The sequence below is a fragment of the Eleginops maclovinus genome, chromosome 3 (genome assembly GCF_036324505.1).
Source record: "Eleginops maclovinus isolate JMC-PN-2008 ecotype Puerto Natales chromosome 3, JC_Emac_rtc_rv5, whole genome shotgun sequence".
Taxonomy (NCBI): Eukaryota; Metazoa; Chordata; class Actinopteri; order Perciformes; family Eleginopidae; genus Eleginops; species Eleginops maclovinus.
In genome coordinates this window covers 14,102,355-14,124,021 of record NC_086351.1, presented here as the reverse complement: position 1 = coordinate 14,124,021, position 21,667 = coordinate 14,102,355, and the positions used below count along the sequence as shown (strand labels likewise).

At 42.1% G+C, this 21,667-nt stretch overlaps 2 protein-coding genes across 4 annotated transcripts in view; one reads left to right on the top strand and one right to left on the bottom strand.

Annotated features, from left to right (window-relative positions):
* ptprub (protein tyrosine phosphatase receptor type Ub) overlaps positions 1-21,667 on the bottom strand; it is a 141,759-nt gene that overhangs the window by 116,683 nt on the left and 3,409 nt on the right. The window lies entirely within an intron of this gene.
* Positions 6,266-9,615, top strand: LOC134861505 (zinc finger MYM-type protein 1-like). Its single transcript, XM_063878764.1, has 4 exons — positions 6,266-6,351; positions 6,609-6,707; positions 6,908-6,988; positions 7,165-9,615. The coding sequence occupies exon 4, from the start codon at positions 7,221-7,223 to the stop codon at positions 9,495-9,497; it is 2,277 nt and encodes a 758-aa protein (XP_063734834.1). The 5' UTR covers positions 6,266-6,351; positions 6,609-6,707; positions 6,908-6,988; positions 7,165-7,220; the 3' UTR covers positions 9,498-9,615.

The following is a 21,667-nucleotide window of genomic DNA, read 5'->3' as shown; positions in this document are numbered from 1 at the left end:
ACACCCAATAAACAGCCTGTCCAAAACTTCACTTCAGATTAACATTGCACTTTCATAGAAAATAAAATATATTTCCGAATCAAGATCAAAAACAACATTACAGTACTTCGAATGCAGAGGAAAAGCGTCATTCGGTATTACTATTCTTAACTCCAGCAGAGCCCTGGGGATCAGAAAGGGGATGTTTGTAAGTCATGGGCGAGCATAGGCCTGCCTATCAGCAGAACGACAACTGCATGAGCGTGGGAAAAAAGTTTGAAGGCTTGATAGAAATTGCACAAAACAATCCAACATGAAGCAAAGCCCTCCAACACAACTTCGTCTTGATAAATATTCATTATTCAGAGCTGTTGCTTTTACCATACTCAAAACAAATTACTAACTTGTTTTTTAAGAGATACTAAATGCAAATTATAGTGCTTAATAAGCCAAAAGAACAGTGTGCGATTTGTCGGAACAGGACCTAATTATTTTACCGTCTTGAAATTTCTACACTCTGCTACTAAGGTTGAATGGGGAGCTGTCTGAATTTAAATAAATTATGACTATTTATAAGTACAAAAGACTTATTTTTCCCTTGACCCATTTTACTTTGCTTTTCTTGCACCTTTGCTCTTCCCCAGTGCGGGTCCCTGTCTGTCTACAAATAGAAGAAAGGATGAAAAAATAAAGGTGCTTTAAGCAGTAAGTGAGTAGTAGGATTTTGAGAGACAATCACACCACTGGAGTGAACAGCAGGTTTCATTTTACACAAGCAGAGAGATGTCAAACAATAGAAGCCCTAGATTTCAAATTTCCCGATTGCAAGCAATGTCTCATTAGCGTCCAATCGCGTGCTTAAGATTCTGCTTTTTGTTCATAGAGACATCATCAAGGTGTATCTGCAGACAGAGTGGTAAAGCAACTACTCCACCTTTGGCTGACGCGACACGTCTCCCGATAGGAATACTAATGATGTGAGTGTTGTAAAACGACAAAGCGCGGCAGACTGAGGCGGGCTCACTCATACACTCATGATTGATTGATTGATACACAGTGCTAAATCAAAGAGCGGGGTGGCTTTTCAATCATATGCAGAAGTCTTTGAACATAAATAACAGCTACCATCTTGCCTGTGGCAGTTTTAGCTCACTATAAACGCAGGCACTTGGCAGCCAGTTCGAGATGGAGACAGAATTCTTCACAAATGTAAATTTATGTACACCCCATTTGATACTTTCCACTCTTGATTGGTTTGTATTGTGCCTCATTCTACTTCCTACTCATTATGAAAGATGATTAGCATTATTTCCAGGCCTGGTTGAGGCAATGAATAACACTAGCGAGTGGAAGAGGGCCGTGAAAGCACCACTAACCCTGAACAGTGCTGCCAGCCACTGATAACCAGCAGGGAATCTCTATCTTCTGTTGAAAACAAAGAGGAACTGCAGCCCCTCACCTGAGACCTGAGCCCATATCAAGCCTGCAGAGGTACAGTGATAACAACTCTGCTTACTGCATATTGCAGAGGAAGCTTTCTCCAGAGGCAATTAGTGGTGAAGAGCTTTGTCAGTTCTTTTCTTGTCTGTAATTTTAGTAATAGCTACCAAAAGAACAGAACCCCAGAGAAATGACTGCAGAACTTAAAAGAGATGAAGTCATGCTTTTGAATAAAAACTTCCACATTTACAGCAATATTGTGATTTTTGTCCCTGCATTAAGCTCTTTTCTACTTTGAGGGAGACATTTATACATCTTAATAGAAATACTTCACCATTTGCAAAGGATGACGGTTTGCCAATTTGGCCATTAATGCACCAATCAGACCTGAAAACGAAGCCAAAACATACAAAGAGTTCCAATAACTCTGGTTTGTCATTTTTGTTTAAATATATTTTGACAATGCCTTTCAGGATTTTGGCCAATCCTCAAAGCATCAAAGAGAAAAGTAAGAGCGATCCCTTTTTGGCAGGATTGGATCTTTAAAAGAAAACAGTCCAGCATCGAAGTTGCAAAGAAAAAACATATATTGATAAAAGGATAATAAACACACTCGTGTATTTAAAGGCCTGTTTAGCTTTCAGAAGCTTTGCCATTTGGCCCATCAAATGTCTGTGGGAGTGAAACTTCTACCTACTGCTAATAAGAACTTAAATATACAAAAATAATTAATGGGCAACAGTTTTGTACAATTATAAGCCAAATAAATGCATCATTTGACATGTCAAAAGACGTCCAGATTTCTTCAAAATGTTTGAATCTGTAATGCTTAAACATTTGCATATTCCTTAGCTTCCAATAAAACTGGTTTACAGTTTACACTGAGTTAGTTATCAAAGAATTGCTTCTAACTGAGGAGTTATCACATCTTCAGGCATAATTACAACCAAAACCTCAGAAAGACAAATTTGCTGTCAATCGATGTTATGTATGAACAGAGATCTGCCAGGGGGACGGGCCGTAGAGGAAGCGTTGTGAATCATGCGGCATGCGGCAGGCCTAACAGGTCGATAGGAGACAAACGTATGTCTAATAAGCCAATGATGAACCCAGAGAGGTCCCTCTTGTGGGGTCCCGGCCAGTTTCTAACAAATGTGTTATTGACTCCACACTGGCAGCCAGTCATAGAAACACACTCTGTATCTGAGAGGGAGGAAGAGTGTGAGAGATGAGACATGAGAGACTGCTGCAGTGGGTTAAAGTATTGATCATGCAATCCTCTTTATACCCTCCAGCTAGTGACAAGCAGGACATAATCTGCACGCAACAGCGTGACAGCTCGAGCATCTGAAGACTCATTACAACAACTCAACCTACATACTGTATAGACATGTTTGAGAGATTTGTGCGAGGGAAGTCCCTAATAACCCGAAAACACAATTGGAAACACTCCAATGTTTTACAAAATTGAAAATCAATTGTCATAACAGCTACTCTTTTATCTGCCTGTATTCACTGAATACTAAATGTTTTTTCTCTGGAACAACCAATACACTGAATAGGGGTGCAACCGCTAACCACTTTTTTTCAATTATGTTTAAATAATGCCTTACACAATTTGCCCATGCCTAATGTCTTTAAATGTCTTGTTTTGTTCGACTAAAAGTCCAAAGCCAAAATATATACAATTTACTATAATGTAGGATTAGGAAATGCAGCATTTCAGCTCTACACTGAGTTACAGATATATTCTGGTAGCTTGAATAACTCCATCACACATTTAGATTACACTCATTTAATGATAAGTTCTGTTGTAGTTTATTTACATATTCTTAAATAAATTACAGATAATGAAGATAAAATGGCAGTATTGCCTCAAGATTATTAATGTGTTGGCCCCACATTGAATTGTAAAGTGCACCACCCTGTACAGTGCTTCCCAGAGGGTTATCACAAAGCCCCAACAATAAGTCAGGACCACATTAAAGCCATTTCCTATGCAGCAGTTATTCATCAAAGTGATTCAGTAATATTAACTATCGCTTTTCAGTTGCATGCTGTGCATTATGGGTATGACTTATGAAGCTCCGAGGCTGAATTACAGTCACATTTCACTGAGTCCAGTGACTCAGACTGTGCCTGGCTGGACTTCACCTGTGTGTGTGCGTGTGCGTGTGCGTGTGCGTGTGCGTGTGTGTGTGTGTGTGTGTGTGTGTGTGTGTGTGTGTGTGTGTGTGTGTGTGTGTGTGTGTGTGTGTGTGTGTGTGTGTGTTTGTGTGTGTGTGTGTGTGTTGTGTGCGTGTGGGTGTGGGTGTGTGTGTGTGTGTGTGTGTGTGTGTTGTGTGTCCATAATGGTCTAATAAAGCAGGAATAGAACAGCTTGTTATCTTTGTGATTATTTTCGTCCCCCAGCAAATGGATTCCCCATATGTAGTATTGTATTTATGTTTTGAACTTTCTTCATATGAAACATGAATAACTGTGTGATTTGTCATTAATGTTTGTATTAAAAGGTTGTTAAAGACTGACATAATAACTAACAGAGTGACCTTAAGGCATAAGGATTTATACATGCTTAATTTATATTGGGTTCTATAGGGTATGGTGTTAGCTGCTGTGTCAGTAAAGCTGCTTTGATGTTTATATTAAATTAAATAAAACTACATTAACTGATTATTTTGACCACTGGGGGACAACAACAAGAAGCATCTTATCATAAAACTGTGTGTTTGTTTTAGTTGTAGGTAAACGAAATTGCATTATTCAAATGTATGTGTATATGTGTATGGTTAGTGTAAATACAAACATCCACTCTACGATTGCTGCCTAATTTTCTCGTTTTTTGTGTATTATCCCACAAACAGGCTTGCATTATCTCAGTGTTTGTGTTTGTCTTTCTGTGTTTGCAGTAATATATTGAGGTACAGTATTAGCTTGCCTCCCTGCTGCATGGGGTAGCATAACTGAGGTGGAGTTTGTGATAAATGCCCTGTTTGGTGCTGACAGAGCAGGTCCTGAAAAGCTATACGGTCCCAGGGGCCGGAGGCTAATCACAGCGGTTTCTCTGGAGCCCTTCTGCCTATGAATGACAAACAACTGTAACCCCAACTCATGAAAAAAAAAACACACATGCACACACACTCTCATATCACTGATTTAATTACCACTGTGTCAAATGTTATCGCTAGAGTTAAGTCACATCAAATTTTGTCTGTAAAACCTTCTAACAAACAAAGTTAATCAGTAGGTGGGGGGGAGAGACAAAGCAGAAAAGTGATGAAACAATAAAACTTTGATTATTCTTTGCAGCACAACCTTACAGTTGGTAATAAATGCACACAAGGAAAAGCATCTGAATGGCTCTGAGAAAAAGTAATCAGTGTTTTCAGCTTTTCATTACCTGGAATTTAATTGCCTACAACCACCAGAGTAATGAATGTATAAAGAAGCTTCGTTTAGACCATTGTCAGGCCCGTCGCGTTCAGGTAGGCATGGTAGGCAATTGCCTAGGGCCCCCGAGTAGGAGGAGGCCCCCCAAAGACGACAGGTTAAGATTTTTTTTTTTTTTTTTTTTTTTTTTTTCAAAATTCAAAGAAAAGTCTGATACAAATGCAACATGAATCAAACAACATGCATACCAATAAGACAGGTCATGTATTCAACAGCAATGACGATTTTAAATAGCTTCATAATAATAAGCAGTCATCTGTATATGAAGGGCTCTGCTGCGACTGCGAGGGCAGCAACAGCGCCTCCCTAGAGCATGCGATGTCCGAAAAGCGCAACGACACATTGTAGTCGAAATACCCCAGCTCGAGGGGGCCCCCCTTTCCCATGCATTAGCGCGACAGCGTCAAGTGCAAGTGAAAAGTGAAAAATTAAAATGAAGCGAAATTATCTCTCCGGCAATCAAAAAAAGAAGAAGAAAAGGGAAGAGGAGTAGAAAAGAAAACAAGACACCGGTAAGTAGAATATACACAATCAACATGAAAATTGTGCCAGGCAGGGTATACCATATTTTGCTAGAGTAGCGAGGTTGTAACGACGACTAGCTAGGAACCAGTGGTTTGGCATGCTAGCATGCTAACCAAACTTAAACTGCTACCTTTGACTTCACTATAAGTTCATAACGTTATCAGCTGGCCAAATTGATCAACGATTAATTCCTCTTAATATCCTAAATAAACTTCACATATGTTTTCAGTCGTTAGAGCCTTGAGACAACCAGTGAAATAGTTATTCCTGTAGTAGCTAGCTATTTAATAGGAGATTAACATGGGAGTTTACAATAATTTTGCTAGAATACCATTGGGTTGATTTACTTACTTTATTTACATTTTAACGGTTAACATCCCGGCGCAGATCAGCCACATGAAGAAAACAGCCACTTTAGTGTCAATTAATCCTTTTCTAAACCTATTCTGCTGTTTGTTGTTGTTGGTCTCCATGATAGCTGTAAATACCACTGGACCACCGTTAAAAACTGTACCGATAGCTTTGAGCTTTTTCTATGGGACACAGACAGTACACAGACACACACAGACACACCACGGGTGCGGGGATGGCGCTGTTGCCACTCACAGAATTGATTTCAGGAAAACAGCTCGTCTTAGTGACTGTATTTCTGTTTTCAAACCAGTGAAAACGGGATTATTGTAAGATTTTATTATTTTTTTTTTTTTAACTTTTTTTTGGTGAAGCAGTGCTTCACCTGTAGTCGTATAGAAACCGCCACTAAACCGCCTAGTAGGAACTGTGTGTAATGCTTTTAATATCTATTTCACCACAATTATCAGACTGTAAAATGATAGGATTTCAAAAGCATTTGAAAAATAACCAAGCTAATCATACAGTACTTATTCTTTCTCCAAGGGGCATTGCTGAAATTTCTTCATCCCGCTCTACCAAGTGTTGTCTCTGGTGCTACTGAAGGTAACGTTCTTTTCTACCTATTATTAGTGCCTTCTATCAACACACTTGATGTTATCAAAAATGACTTTACATTTTTCTAATTCAAGTCATAGTTGTGTGTATTCATTCCACTTGCCCACAGAGTCTTCTGGACATTTCAAATATGTGGGACATTCACTTATGTTAATGAATAACTGAGTTGTTGAGATCAATGCATGCAAAATGTGCAATATAAATAAAAAGAATATTATTTATGTATTTATTTATTTTTGCACCAGGGCCATCAACATCGTCTTCGTCACATGTTTATGAGGAGGAGCAAGTGGAAGACAACATTGCGGCGTCCACACCACTTCCCAGCAGTGGTTCAACAGAAGGTGCATTAAGCCGCACAATTTCAACTTATCACCTATCATAGTGACCCAAAGTTATAGCAGCATGTGCTGTGAAAGTGTATTAAAATGACCATTTGCTATAAAGCGTTACACAAGTAGATCACCATACCTTAAGCATTTAGTTGTCGTACTTCACACATGAAACTGTGCCATGAATTAATTTGTAATTACATATTTTTCAGCAGTGCCATCAACTCCATCACGACTTGAGGAGGAGCAAGTGGAAGCATCCACACCACTTCCCAGCAGTGGTTCAACAGAAGGTGCATTAAGCCGCACAATTTCAACTTATCACCTAACACCCATGTGCTATGAAAGTGTATTAAAATGACCCTTTCTTTTTAAAGCATTATACAAGTAGATCACCATTCCCTAGTTGCTGTACTTACCACATGGCAATTGTGCTATAAATTAATTTGCAACTATATGTTTTCAACAGTGCCATCAACTCCATCTCCACTTCATGAGGAGGACAAAGAGGAAGATGACATTGACATGGCAGAGACCACCCCACCATCCAGAACTGGGGTACCTGTAGGTATTGCAAGCACCACATTAAGTGATGACCCAGGATGTTGGCCCAGTGTCCTAACAAGCAGTATGCGCTGTGAAATAGTCAAAAAAGGACCTGTGCAAATCATGGACATTGAATTCCCGCAAAACTTAGACAATCCTCCTCGAAGATTCACCAAGGACAGTTACAAAAGAACCATGAAAAATGGTGAGAATATACATCGATCGTGGCTGGTGTATTCCATCCACACAGATGGAGTGTTCTGTTTCCCTTGTACTGTTTTCGGGAAGCGTGAGCGTGACAATGCCTTAACGACCTGTGGCTACGGTGGATGGAAGAACCTTTCCTATCGCCTAAAAAAACACGAGTGCACAAAGGTGCACTGTGACAATGTGAAAAAGTGGCACGACCTTCAGAGGAGACTGCAAACCAGTACACTGATTGATCAAAGACAGATGGAGTTGATGCAACTTGAAGTTGAACACTGGAAAGGCGTGATTCGGAGAGTGATTGCCATAGTTTCCCATCTGGCAGAACGCAACCAGGCTTTGAGAGGAACTACCAGTACCGTGTATGATCGCCACAATGGGAATTTTCTGGCTCAAGTGGAACTCCTAGCACAGTTTGATCCGGTAATGAATGAACACATCAGACGAATACAATGCAAAGAGACAAAGGTGCATTACCTGAGTGGAGTCATTCAGAACGAAATCATTCAGCTGGTCGGAGACAAAATCCTACAGGAGATTGCAAGAAGAGTGCACAAAGCAAAATACTTCTCCGTGATCATGGATTGCACTCCTGACATCAGCCACAAGGAACAACTTTCTGTTGTTCTCAGGATTGTCAACTGTGAAACACCTGTTTCTATTGCTGAGCATTTTTTGGGATTTGTACATGTTGAAGACACAACTGGTAAAGGGCTCAGTGAAATCCTGCTTGACCAGTTGGAGAAGCACAACCTCAGCATTTCAGATTGCCGTGGGCAGTCATACGACAATGGCAGCAATATGATGGGCCACAAACAGGGTGTGCAGGCAAGAATTTTAGAGCTGAACAACAAGGCGCTATGCATCCCATGCAGCAGTCACACACTAAATCTGGTTGTGTCAGATGCTGCCAAGTCTTCAGTGTTGTCCATGTCTTTTTTTGGTATGCTGCAACGACTGTACAACCTTTTCAGTTCCTCTGTGCACCGCTGGGCAATTTTGAAGCAGCATGTGAAGCAGCTCACCCTTAAGCCACTTTCAGGGACGAGATGGGAGGCCCGAATTGACAGTGTGAAGGTAGTGCGGTACCATCTACCTGAAATACTAGACGGACTGTCAGCACTGGAGACATATGCTACAGAGAAGGGGGACTCAGAGACCATGTCCTCAGCAAAAAGCTTACATGGTGAGCTTAAAACATGGTCCTTTCTTCTGTGCACAATAACCTGGTACAACGTTTTGTATCAGGTTAACCATATGAGCAAGCTCCTCCAGAGCCCGGATGTTTCAATGCAAACACTGAAAAAAGAAACCGAGGGAGTGACAGAGTACCTAGAAGATTTCAGGGAAAATGGACTCGCATCAAGCCAAACGGATGCAATGGAGATTGCAGAAGATCTGGAAATTGAGAGGAAATTGCCTGAGAAAAGGCAACGTAAAAAGAAAAGGCAGTTCCTTTACGAGAGTACAGATGAAACCCAATCGACCCCAGAAGAGGCCTTCAGAAGGGACTTCTTCCTGCCTTTGGTTGACACTGCCATCACCAGCCTAAAAGACAGATTTTCCAGACTGGAGGGGGTGTATGCCCTGTACGACTTCCTGTTCAGCATTGATATCATGAGGGCCACAATCAAGACTGGGAAATTGCATGAGAGATGCAGGAAAGTGGAACAAACCCTCCATGATATTGATGCAGACGACTTGGCATTGGAGATCAACTCTGCTGTCCACACCTTTCCAGATGAAGTATCCAGGTGCCCATTTAAAATGCTGGACTACATATACAGTGAGAAGCTGTTGGACCTGTACAGCAATTTAAGCATTGCACTGCGCCTACTTCTGACCCTTCCTGTCTCGGTTGCCTCCGGAGAGAGGAGCTTTTCATCTCTGAAGCGCATAAAGAATTACATGAGGTCAACTATGAGCCAAGAGAGGCTCTCTGGACTGGCACTCATGTCAATTGAGAGTGACGTCCGCAGGTCTTTGGACTTGGAGGGGATTGTGTCTGCATTTGCTGAGGCCAAGGGCCGCAAGCAGCAGTTTCAGTAGGAAATAAAAAAAATAATAAAGGCTACTTTTCAGTGTATGTTTGACCTCTTTTGTGATTAAAACGCACAGAATTGCGGAATTTTTTTTTTTAAAGGCCCCCAACAACTTCTTTGCCTAGGGCCCCCAAAATCCTAGAAACGGGCCTGACCATTGTGAAGCATTTGGAGAGTTTTCCACGCTTATCCTCTTGACAATATTTGCATATGTGATCAGAGCTGATACTGTGTGTAGACACAGTTCTGTTTAACAAAGCATTAATTATGTAAACTCAACAAAAGCAAAGCTGGTTCCCCTGGCCTCAGTTTTCCTGTACCTCCCTCTCGCTCTCTCATTCCCTTTTCCTACATCCATCCCTCCATCAAGCAAATCTCAAAAGCACGCGCTCAGACGCACACAAAGTGCAGCGGAGCAGAACGCATCCGGCTACACAGCCCGTCAATTTTGCGCTGCTGTGTGGCCTTGCTGCGGGACAACGCCGGCTCTGCCCGGACTAGCTGCTGGTGTTGATTTGAGGCTTTCCACATGGACATCAAGAGAGCCCACAGAGCAGGGGCCAGAGATATATGAGGAAAGGATGAGACAGAGCAAAACCGAGAGGGAAAGTGTAGAAGGAAAGACAACAGCAGAGGAGAGATGGAGCGAAGGGGAAAGAAAAGAGTAGAAGCAGCAGAGCGGGGCGAGAGAAGGATCTGGAAGATGGGCTTGTGCACCAAGCACTTCTTTTTCAGCGGTGGTAATGTTTCGCAGAGAAGAAGGAAACATTTTCAACTTCTAGTTCTGGTCGATGCCATGAGCAAAAAGACAAGCAAAGTTCTCGGCACTGCTACGAACGTGCCAAACCCACTGAAAATAATGTGCAAAACGGAGGCAGCTGTGTAAATAAAGCCCCCCTGTGAACGTGTAGCCTAAAGGTGTGTGGGTCTTGGAATGGTGTCAAATGATTGAATCAGGTCAATCAAGATGAGAATGGAGCACTGCGTGAAAAAAAAGTTGTGAAACAGAGCCAAAGTTTGAAGGGTCATAATAGCGTAACCACCTCTTTTAAACACCCCCTGTGGACAATCCTCTTCAAGGTAAGGATGACTTTTGCGTATCACACTAGAGCAAGAGGGGAGTTAAAAGAAGCTGTGGCGCCAAGTGGAGAAGGTTCAGTGCAGCTCGGATATCTGGCAGATAATAAAGAAGCCCTCCATGTTATACTAATCCTGCTCCTTCAGGCAAAACTGTATGCATCACTCAGCTTGAGTATAAATGATGCTTGCTACATCATCTATGATGTAAATACCTTCTTTCGTAAAGGTGTATGTTAAAGAAAAGGCAGCGTGTTCGTGTCTACCTCTTACTGTGTAGAGGTATGTTATAGTACCTCTAACGGTGCAAAGCTGGGCTACTGAGTAGAACCATCCATCACTCAAGGTAATGTTATATCACAACAGGGATATGCAGGAGTACTTTTTCTGCAACATGTCTTTTTATAATGAACTGAAATTCTAATCATCAGTTGCTTTTCACTGCATTTTAGAATGTTTATTGGTCATTGTTTTTGCGGCTTTTTTTGTTTTGATGTGTTTTGTTGAGTTTGTGTGTGTGACGGTTCATCTATCGACAGGAGTACCTGAGGCTATAAATACATTGAATCGAGGCACTAGTTGATACTTTCTCCTTATAAAAAATAAACATGAAATAAAACACTTTATTTCTCACTTTATATCTTTTTTAATTGATTAGTGTATAAATGATATAAAAGTATGGAAAATTCCAGACAGAGTCAGATACATCATCAAATTGTTACATATGAGAAGAGATTTCTTGCATATATTCTGACAATTTTGCCTCACTATAAATTATTTGTATGATTAATCTTTTGTCAAAACTGCCGATACATTTTTTGCCAAGCGACTAAACAATTAATCAACTAACTGAAAAATCATGCAAATTCAACATTGCCATAAAGTTGCTTGTGGATTGAGATAAGAACCCTCTCTGAATTTCTGCTCTGCTAATATGCCCCTATTTTCTTTCTGTTTAAATGGTCAATGCTGAACATGAGGCTTGTTCTAGTTATTTTTCCTCAACTATTAAAAGGTGGCCGGGAAAACAGGACCTGTGACAGGAAGTCCTCCACCCTGCGTGCAGCTAAAACAATATGAGTGAGTATAGTGTCTGCAGAGATAATAACATAGCATGATGTGTTGTCAGCTTTCATGTTGATATAACCACTAATGATCAACCTGAGTGGCTGCCTTTGTCTGGGTTTGTTGGTGCCTGGTGGTTTTGCTGTAAACCCTGCGCCACACACAGTGCCATGATGATGGAGACGAGTGGCGGAATTTGAAAACTGTAATTTTCCAGAAATTATAATCTGCACTTGTAAATATATATGTCTTCATTTACCCTGAAGTAAAGAAATCTGCTACTGCCATCTTTGCTGAGCAGCGACCGAGGAAAGAAAAATTATCCCCAAAGCACTTTTCCAGCAATCATCAACAGGACAACCTCATTTTCATGAGCGTCTTGTTTTTGTGTCTTTAGAGCCAGAGGTTGCAGTCAGCACAGTTTTTCCTCATTTCCTGAAAACATTTCATCAAAGCGGCAGCTCGACAAAAGCCCACTGAATCTGGCCTGTCAGCTTGAGACTGTCAACAACAGGGCGTCTGCGATGGTGCGCTCTCTATCCCACATTCCCTCCTCTCATCTCCATGTGTCTGCATTTCTCCAGCTTCACCTGCCCCCCATCACACTTCTTCACCTTGACCAGGATACATGACTGGGGAGCTGACAAGCCCAGGCATGTGTGTGTGTATGTTTTCTGAAGCATTTGTAGGTCAGAAAAAATAGCCTCACTGGGAGTCTGACAGATGGCTTAGGAGTACGTTTCTGCTGGCCTGACAGTAAAGTCTTGCTCATGAATGTTATATTACAGCAGTGTTTGTGGGGAGAATACAGAATATGCACAATATAAACACATTCACAGACAAAGAAACCCTCTGTTTCAACAGGTGGGTGCAGACACAAAGCCACAACAATACATTTCAGGATAAGCGGTGAGACTATTCATGAAAGTGGCCTTCACGACAACTCCCTCAAGAGATTTAAAGTGTTTAATCTGTCGCGAGCAGCTTCATACTGAAGGCTTAGATAAATCTGATCTAACACTGTGAATGAAACAAAATTCCTCGATTTTCTGGTCAATAAAATCTTGGGGAGTGAAAGGACCTAGTGGCCATGACTATATGACAGGTGATGGTTCCAATGAAGTGCCTTCTGTGAATTAAACTAACTTCTCTTGCTAATTTTACTGCCCGGAGTGCACCTCAGGGGCAAAGAGAGCAAGAACATATTAGTAAAACCTTGCCAATCCCATCAGCTAATGTGGAGAGTTAAGGCAAGCGGTGCTGTGGATCAATTCAGGTTAAAAGAGGTTAATGTTGTTTGCCCCTAGAGTAATGAAAGGCAGAGTGTGTGACTATGCATGACTGCAAATGTTGGTGCATATTATCTGTAAAAGACATGCTGACACATATTGCAGATGCAGTCAAAGTGGAAATAACTGATAGTTACACTTTACGGTAGGGAGGCAGGATTATTATACAGCAGTAAGACAAGACAAAAGGGAATGCATGCCTGAGATATTGAAGAAAAGCTGCGTGTGTGTGTGTGTGTGTGTGTGTGTGTGTGTGTGTGTGTGTGTGTGTGTGTGTGTGTGTGTGTGTGTGTGTGTGTGTGTGTGTGTGTGTGTGTGTGTGAGAGGGAGGGAGGGAGGGAGAGAAAGAGTGTGCAAGCGCATACAGGCATAAATTAAAGCAAGAGTGTGACTTCCATCAAGCAAATGATAGAAAGAAGTTCCTAGAGCGGTACCTGCTCATTACCTGAAGATGAGTCACTTTGCCAAATTACAGAGCAGCCAAATGTCCCAGGTGTATCAATTGACCCTCCTTCTCTCCCCACCCGTGCGCTCAACCACGAACACACAGACACACACACAAATGCAGACACCATTACTTATAAAATAAGGGAAAAAAGCTGCACAGATCTGAAATCCAGGTGTTACATTTGTACTCTTCGCCACTGTTGCCATCCAGACTTGGTTAGTATAATCAAGTTAATCTGTACAGAGGGAACCGGCTAATGAAGTTACCTTCTCCCATCGCCACAGGCTGAAAAATTATGTCTCTGTCGGGTGCCTTTTAACCTCCACATGCACGCATGTCTCCCCTACAAGACTCCAGAAACACACCTTCACACACAAACAAGCTTAATGAGTGCCTGGGGATGCAGGCAGACGCACACGCTCAAAGACAGGTCTGAGTGCTGAATACTGAGCCCTTCCCAGAAACACTGAGTGTACTGTAGATCCCAAAGAAGCCCAAAGGCTGAGAGGACAAGGACAAAGATGGAGAAGAAACAACGCCCAGTGAAACGCGCAGGGGGAATAATGGAGCATGAATACACAGAAATTAAGAACAGAAAAGCGACACAACACAGAGAAGGATATGTCTTTTAGAAAGCTCAAGATAGTTTTACCTGATGTCCAGTTTATTAGAATCCTAGGACCAGCTCAACATGGAGGATTGGTGGAGAGTGTGCCATGACTAAATTCATGTTTTATTTTAACCAAATTAACAATAACCTGAATACTATTTTATCACCAAAACAACATAGGGAGTGCAATGCATCACCATAACTGAACTTGGCTAAAGAACGAAAGCAGCTGAAAACAGCTGTGAGAAAGCATATGCTTTCTATGTTTGTCTTCCAGTGATTCAGACTCAAGACTTTGTGCATCTGCTTCAAAATAAAAGCCTTCAAGAAAAACTAACAGATGGCGAGTGAATTCTGTAAAACTGTCGCAGGTGTTGGGCTACACCCAATGATATTCGCTTAAATATTGGGCTAAATATACCTTTAGGCACTGATCCATCTTAATGTTTAGGCAGGTAATCATTGTAAGTACACTTCAATTAAAATATCATAAAATATCCTGAGCAGATGGCACATGTTGGCCATTTGAGTATGCAGACTCAGCTATTAGTACTTCCTTTTTGCAATGCAATCTGAAACTGAAAAAATCTGTGGTGATTTCTGAAGGTTAAACAACCATTTTTGTTCAATCTTTTCCTCACCGATTTATTGAAGTCAATGAGTGATAGATATCTGAGAGATTAATAAGATATGACATTAAAAAAGAGCAAGGTTTCTGATGCAAATTGCAAAAATAGGCCCCAAATGGTTAAGTTCCTTTCTGCCTGTTGCAGAAGCTGCTGGTAATACAGCTCAAACAGCAGGCCAGATAACGTTTTAGTGTTTTTTAAGACTTTGCTTTGTAAGAATTTACACTTTTAGTTAGAGTTATAATATAAAAATTCTTTAGGAATTCATACTTATGAGAATGTGATCTCATGTTAAACCATTTTTGTATATAGTACTTGATTACGAGCCACAAAATACTGCTACAACACATGTTTTTCTCAATAACTCTGATCTTCACCTACACCCACTGTTCTCACATTATTCATTTTAACCAGATGGTATCAACTACAGGTGCAGACACAAGCATTTATTCAAACTAAAGAAAAATTGTTCTTTTCAAATCTCTTGAGAAAATAGCGGACTGACAGACTAACCAATCTTAAATCCTTCAGCAGGAGTTTGTGGCGACTCAGGGACTCAGTGGGCTGGGATAAATCCTCAGTTCCATGGCCTAAGCACTGAATGAGCCCGTTCCCCCAGGAGCACATGTGCCTAACCAAGCCAATAGACAACCAGTGAAGCGAGGAACCCTCCGCAGAGAGGTAAAAAACTTGTTAATTCATCTGCAATAATGATAGTCTGAGCTGCCATTGCATCTCCAAAAACCCATACAGAAGTTGTCTCCTGCTTTCACTGACAGAATCAGGCACCCGCTCCTTATCCTGGCTCAGAGAAAGTAGTTAAGAAGTCAAGATGTCTGGGAGGAGTTTTCCTCTTTTGCTTTTCCAGTCGAGAGTAAATCAGGCCAAGTTAGAGACAAACACATTCCTGTCTGCCTCTTGTTCTGGCAGCGTAACGTCCGACGTGACTCTGTTAGCCCTCCATGCTGCCAGTCCCTCTGATGGGATTAGCCCTTAAACACTGCGGAAAACAATTCCCCGCTCCCTTTGAAACCAAAGTTGAAACAAAGCATTGCAATGTCACACCGTGCACTGATAAATCCGCCAACTATTCACCTGCAGGAATGTTTTCTAATTCAGGCAGAGCTGACACCAGGAACAAATGCACAGCCTCATTGTAAATATGAGTAATGAAACAAATTAGGTGGGCCATTTGATGTAACCTTTCTGTGTTTGGATAAACTTGTTCCCTCCGTTGTTATTATTCACACTGACCTGGCTCCAAGGGCAACAAATAGCTTCACTTGTGGTGCAGAGGCTTCAGGTTACCTCTCCATGCGGATCACAATAAAAGCTTGGACTGACAAGAAAGAAGCTGTCTTTCCATTCCCTGTTTCACATGCCAGACACAGGCTATCCACACACATTTCCTAAAGTAGAGGAGAGCAAGGACCCGAGGGGAACACGCATTTAGCTCTGCCTTATAGCTTGTACTCAGTTAATGAGAACATTAATTACATTCCAAAAAATCCAAAACATCTCAAAAACAGCAAGAGAGTGTGTGTGCATTCACCAGAGAGATGAACAATCTTGCATGTTTTGTTTCAAAGGTCCTGGTGTACATTTGTCTGAACACTGCTAAAATACCTCGGGGAGGTGTACAGCAAAATATGACCATTTTCTAATTAGGTTGAGACAAATTATTAGAAAAGTTTAAATGCTTGAGGAAGAAATACAAAGCAAGAAGGTGGAGTGCTTCACACTGTGAGTAAACAAAGCTATCTGCAGTAAAGCCTATTAGCGCAGAGCGAGGGATCTCAGCATCAACAGGGTTTCATTGTCAGCTGTCTTATTGTCACATGATACCACTGCTAAGCAGAGTAACACCCATATTAACCACCATTCTGCTAATGCTCATTGTCCTGTCCCCCTGTGATCAGCCTACTTCCAGCCATAATCCCAGCTCTAAGCGGATTCTTAATTACCCTGGCTGTCCGCACAGACAAAGGCCAGTCCAACCTGCTCCGAGGTCTCCGACATACTGTGTACTCCATCTACTCTCTAAACACAGAATGGCTCCAAAGCCTGTTTCTATGGCAGAGCCTGGTTCTTTCATCTTTGCCGTGCTAAGTATTTATCATGAGGAAAATATGTCCTTAACTATTTTTTTTCATGAGCACTTCATAAAGGAACAAAACAAACAAAAGCTCTATAATAAAACACATGGCTCAGATTTATAGAAGTTCAAAACAGCAAAGGGAGTAAAGCAGATATTTGCATATGATCAGGTGGGAACAGTTTCCAATGCTTTCCTTCCATTACACACACCTAGGCACTAGCCAGCCTGCAAACAAATACAGCCACACACATGCACAAGGCCAAGCAATTATTATAATCTTCTGTGTGTGCTTTTGAATTAAGCTCTTTGTTAACGACTCCCCGTGGGCTCCCTGGACATTCTTGCATTTTTCTGGTTTTCAGCTAATGTGAGACACGCAAACGGTGCCTTTGGCTGCAGAAAGTCCACGCTTTTTGAAAATGGCATGAAAGCTTTCCGTCCACATTAGCCTTTCCAGTCCATTTCAAAAAGTTTGCCATTCATATTAAAATGCCAAAAAAACAAAAGCTTTGAAATCTCTTCCACTGGGCATGCGTAGGGCCTTAGCGCCAGGAGCTTTACAGTAGATCACATCACAATGGTGGTGTCAGCGTTTTGGAAAAGCTCCCTTTTCCCCACATGACAATGTTACACCATGGGAAGCGTCTTCAAAAGGTCACATTTTCAGTGCCAGATTAGCATGGACAGCTGACCAAGAACGAATGCTCTTTCAAATGTATCAACAACAGTGTGGACATCGTCTTTGCCCGAGTGTGCAAAGACACATGAAAGGCTCCTCAAACAAGGCTCTGGGTCACGTTGGTGCCCACTTCGATCTACTCATAAGCCCCTCATCTCTTGGGGCCTTCACCTCCTGAATCCCAGCCCCCCTTTTGCTGGCAGACCAAGTCAGGCAAAAGAACAAACAAAGGTCTTTCAAACTGTTTGACGAGCTGTCTCTCAGGAACGCCAAGCAGCTCAGCAATCGCCAGGAGGAAGACCCCCGAGGGCTGTGAAGCGTGCCCTGAAGGAAGGTTTGTCAAGGCTACCACACATGGCATTCGGGTGACAAGATTGGATCTCTGGGTCTGTATAAACAGACCTGCACATCAAAGTACATATGGAATTGTGCTGCACCTGTTTCTGAGCAACGCAACAATAGAACAGTGATCTGTAGATAAAGGGCACCAATATTTCCCTGGTCAGGAGCTATCTCTCTTCATTAGTGTCCCTGCAGGGCTGACTCATAATCCGTAAAAACACACTGGGCAGCAAATACAGATTCATGTCTCTGCCCTCAGGCAGTTATACCACCTTGTCAGAAGAAATGAATAATAGACACTGTTTTCAATGAATCATCTGCTAATGACTGAGTTGCCTTGTGCACTGCTTAATGGTGACACAGGAGGAAATGGTTAAAAAGGGGAAAACCTGAACGGGTTGCCATTGAAATGTCTTACAACAACACAAAGTGTAACAGCCAAGGTGAAAAGGGATGTTTGGTTTTTTTATATATAAAAAAAAGGTACTCACAATCCCCTGAGCAACTGCTGAAATAGTTTATTAGATTTATTGTGATGGGAGGTCATGAAGAATAGACAGGAGCATTTCTAAACGAAGAAGACAATAAGCTGACTGTGACAGGCTGTGTTTGAGAAATCAATAGTCTCTGCTTTTGCTCGGTCTCACTTCAACACCTGAAACAGAACAAAGCGTTGAAGCCCGGCCGAGTTCCTAAGCTCTCTCTACTAACATCACTTGACAAAAGCTTTTCAACCCCACTGGCGGTCAGAAGCCAGTATGCTGCTAGCATATCTTAGCATGCCACCACACTCTGCATATCCAATCCTTCTATTTACATTGAAATAAGATGTCAATACATACCCCGCAGTCCAGACTAAGAAAAGCATTAAATGCCTTCTGCAGTAGTAACACAAATGACCTTTTAACTTTTATTCATCTTTTTTACAAAAACTGCCAGACTACTGTGTCAATTTTCTTTGCAAGAAACTATGATGAAATGACATGCAACACTCACGTTGCTCTCGTGAAAACCATGCAGTTCAAGTTTGGGTGAATTTCATACATTTTAAATTAAAATATTAGGGTAGTATCGGCCACCTCCCTATTTCATGGATTCTGACATTTGCAGATTAACTTCTTGAAAACCCTGGTAATGTCTTACAGACCAAACCACGATTAGTCATCCCCACCTTCTTGTAAAAAGGACTTTAAAATGCTCAACAGGTTTGGAATCAGTTTATGACTGACTTACAGCTAGCAACCACAACTGCCATGACCTACCCATAACCCACCAGCAACAGCATCTGTCACAGCTGAGTGTCACCGCTGCGCCATGCCACTGTGCTGCCAGGGAAAAAAAGAGATACAAACCGCCTTCAATTCAACAGAAAACTGGGACAAGCAATGAAAGCTGTAAAACTGAGCAGATATGAGGGTTCTTTTAAGAGCTCAATTTTACTTAGGCTTCATGCTGTGAAGGCCGCAAATACTTTGCTCTTTTAAATTGGCACACTAGCCATTATCCATGCACTGTTACACTTTAATGCGCTTCAATTTCCACTGTCCTAATAAAGTTTATGTGAAAGATCGTGAGTCTAATAAGAGTGAGATACATCAGGGTGATAAGTGTTCGGGTTCATGGCTGGGTCTGTGAGAGGATACTGCTATGCCCAAAGGGGACCGGTCAAACCAGAAATACCACTTCCCCTCAGAGAGCAGGCACCGTGGCACAAAGGCAACTGAAGCCTGCATCCATTACACCAGAAGGGAGAAAAATGTCCTGAAGAGACTGTTTTGACTTTTAGAGGAGCGTCAGCAGTTCAGATTTCACTTGGAGGGTGCAGGGGAGTGCAGGCAGCTCAACAACAGGTTACATCTCGACAATGAAATCCTGTCCTAATCCTGAACCCTGACTCAAGTGACCTGAGCATTTGTTACACACTACATAGACAAACAACAGAGGGCCGGAAGAATCTGGCTGTAAATGTGTTGGCATAGGAGAAAGGTAAAGAACTGAAACACGGCCAGTGGGCTAAATATAAACTGCTCCTGAGGCTTTCTTTCCTCTGGGTAGGGGATAAGCAGCACTCGTAGCATCAGTCTTCCAGACCCAATTTTTGCAGTCTGGCGCCCGCTTCCTCTGGGAAGAAAACACTGGGACTGCAACTCACATCCATGCTTATATTTCTTTGTTGGATAATTACACATCTATCTGTGCTGGGGCTACACAGTCTCATTTTCCTTCATATTCAGGCCATACACACTGGTCCCATCTGTGTTGAATTCCCTGTCCATTATTCCAGTAAAACATATGCTTTTAAGTGATAATGAGTAAAATAGTCCTGCCATTTTATACCAGTACATCAAGGGGATATTTTGTGGCTTATTTGTAATAAATACAGCCGTCTTATGGAAATGAGGCCCACTCTTTCATGTTTCAGAGGATTTCAACTTTTTCCTGTCCTTGGCTCTACACAATGCTGCAAACATTTCTCTGCTGTAAACCAGGCTCCTTGTGTTACGTCATGCAAGTGCTGGCTGGCTGGATAATTCACAACTACATCAAACTCGCCGGTCACAGACTGGATGCCACTTTGATCAAATGTAAGTAAAATGGACTTGCCAGAGTTTGAAAAGATCAATACCACATTAATAAAACCTGGTCGAGAGAGCTGAGAAGCTTGCACTCTGGCTGTCGCTGCCGAGTGGAAAGGAGGAGGCAGGCCAAGGCAGGCCACTGACTGTAAATCTCTCAGTGTTTTTGGCGTCTTTTTCCCGGGTGCTGGAAGGTCTCAGAGTTACCCTGAAGAGCCCAGAGCGGCGGCTGTAGCCCCTGCTAGCATCAGTGTCAGGGCTGAGTCACTCTGTACTGTGGGACCTTCCTTGCATAACATGACTTAACCGTGCCTGATTTCCAGCTCTCACAGGCAAAGGCGCTAATGAATAAGGATTCCGATAAGCACATGCAAAAGCAAGTCTAAGACACACATTTATATGCTGTGTTGTCGATATAAAACCCTGATATTTTAAGACACAAGGTGCATGTTCAAATAATGAGTGAATTCTTAAAGAGCTCATTGTTTGCCTGAAAAATGGAGCAGATATGATGGCAGAGGAGAAACACAGCAGAAAGGATCCTGCTTTTGGGCACTGCCCTCCCCTCAACCGGCTTTCTCTCTGCCCCAGAAACATGACTCTAAACCGGCACTTGACTTTTCAGAAGAGCAAACCATCCTTTCGCCTGAGTGGGCCGCAACTCGCAGAGCCTTCAAAAAAAAAAAGAGATTGGGACTGATTTAGAAACAGAACAGTGTGATTAAAAACTAAACAAAATGCTCAGCAGGATTAATTAGGCACAACCATCACAAGATGCCTGTGAGCTGCAGTCTAGCATAAAGAAATGTCTGCACACTCAGCACAGCACAAGTTGAGATACATCACCATAAAATAATGACAAATGAGACCAGCTCAAGACAGAGGAGGCCCCTGATTGTACACGCTTCATCTGAGGAGGCGTACCAATCATGGCGCTTTGGCATTAAGCAGAATTCTTTGAACACATACACTAGATGGATGCATTTCATCTTCCAGGCTTGTGAGATGACTAAGCCAATCGGGGGCTGGCTCTCCTCCATAGCCCTACATTACAATAGATCAGAGACAGAAACTGGAAGAGGCACACAGCAGAGCAGAGGACTCTTCTCATCAGCACCCCACCTAATCACTCAATCCAGTGCTGAAGGCAGAATGGACACTCAAGTCCAGCTTGAGTCCCGCTATGGGCTCAGCTAAAAAAAACACCCTGACAATTTATCTGAATAAATTCTTCTGTCTTCTCTCTCTGAAAATGCTCTCCTCTCCAATCCCCTGCATTCTTGTAAAGTTTTCCATCTGCTCACTGAATTACTGCCCATGATCCCACAAAGACGGAAATCAACCACTCTTTTCAGGAGTCTGAT

Excerpts from the sequence above, each read along its gene's own strand:
- LOC134861505 (XM_063878764.1), top strand. The coding sequence starts at position 7,221 with ATGGCAGAGACCACCCCACCATCCAGAACTGGGGTACCTGTAGGTATT.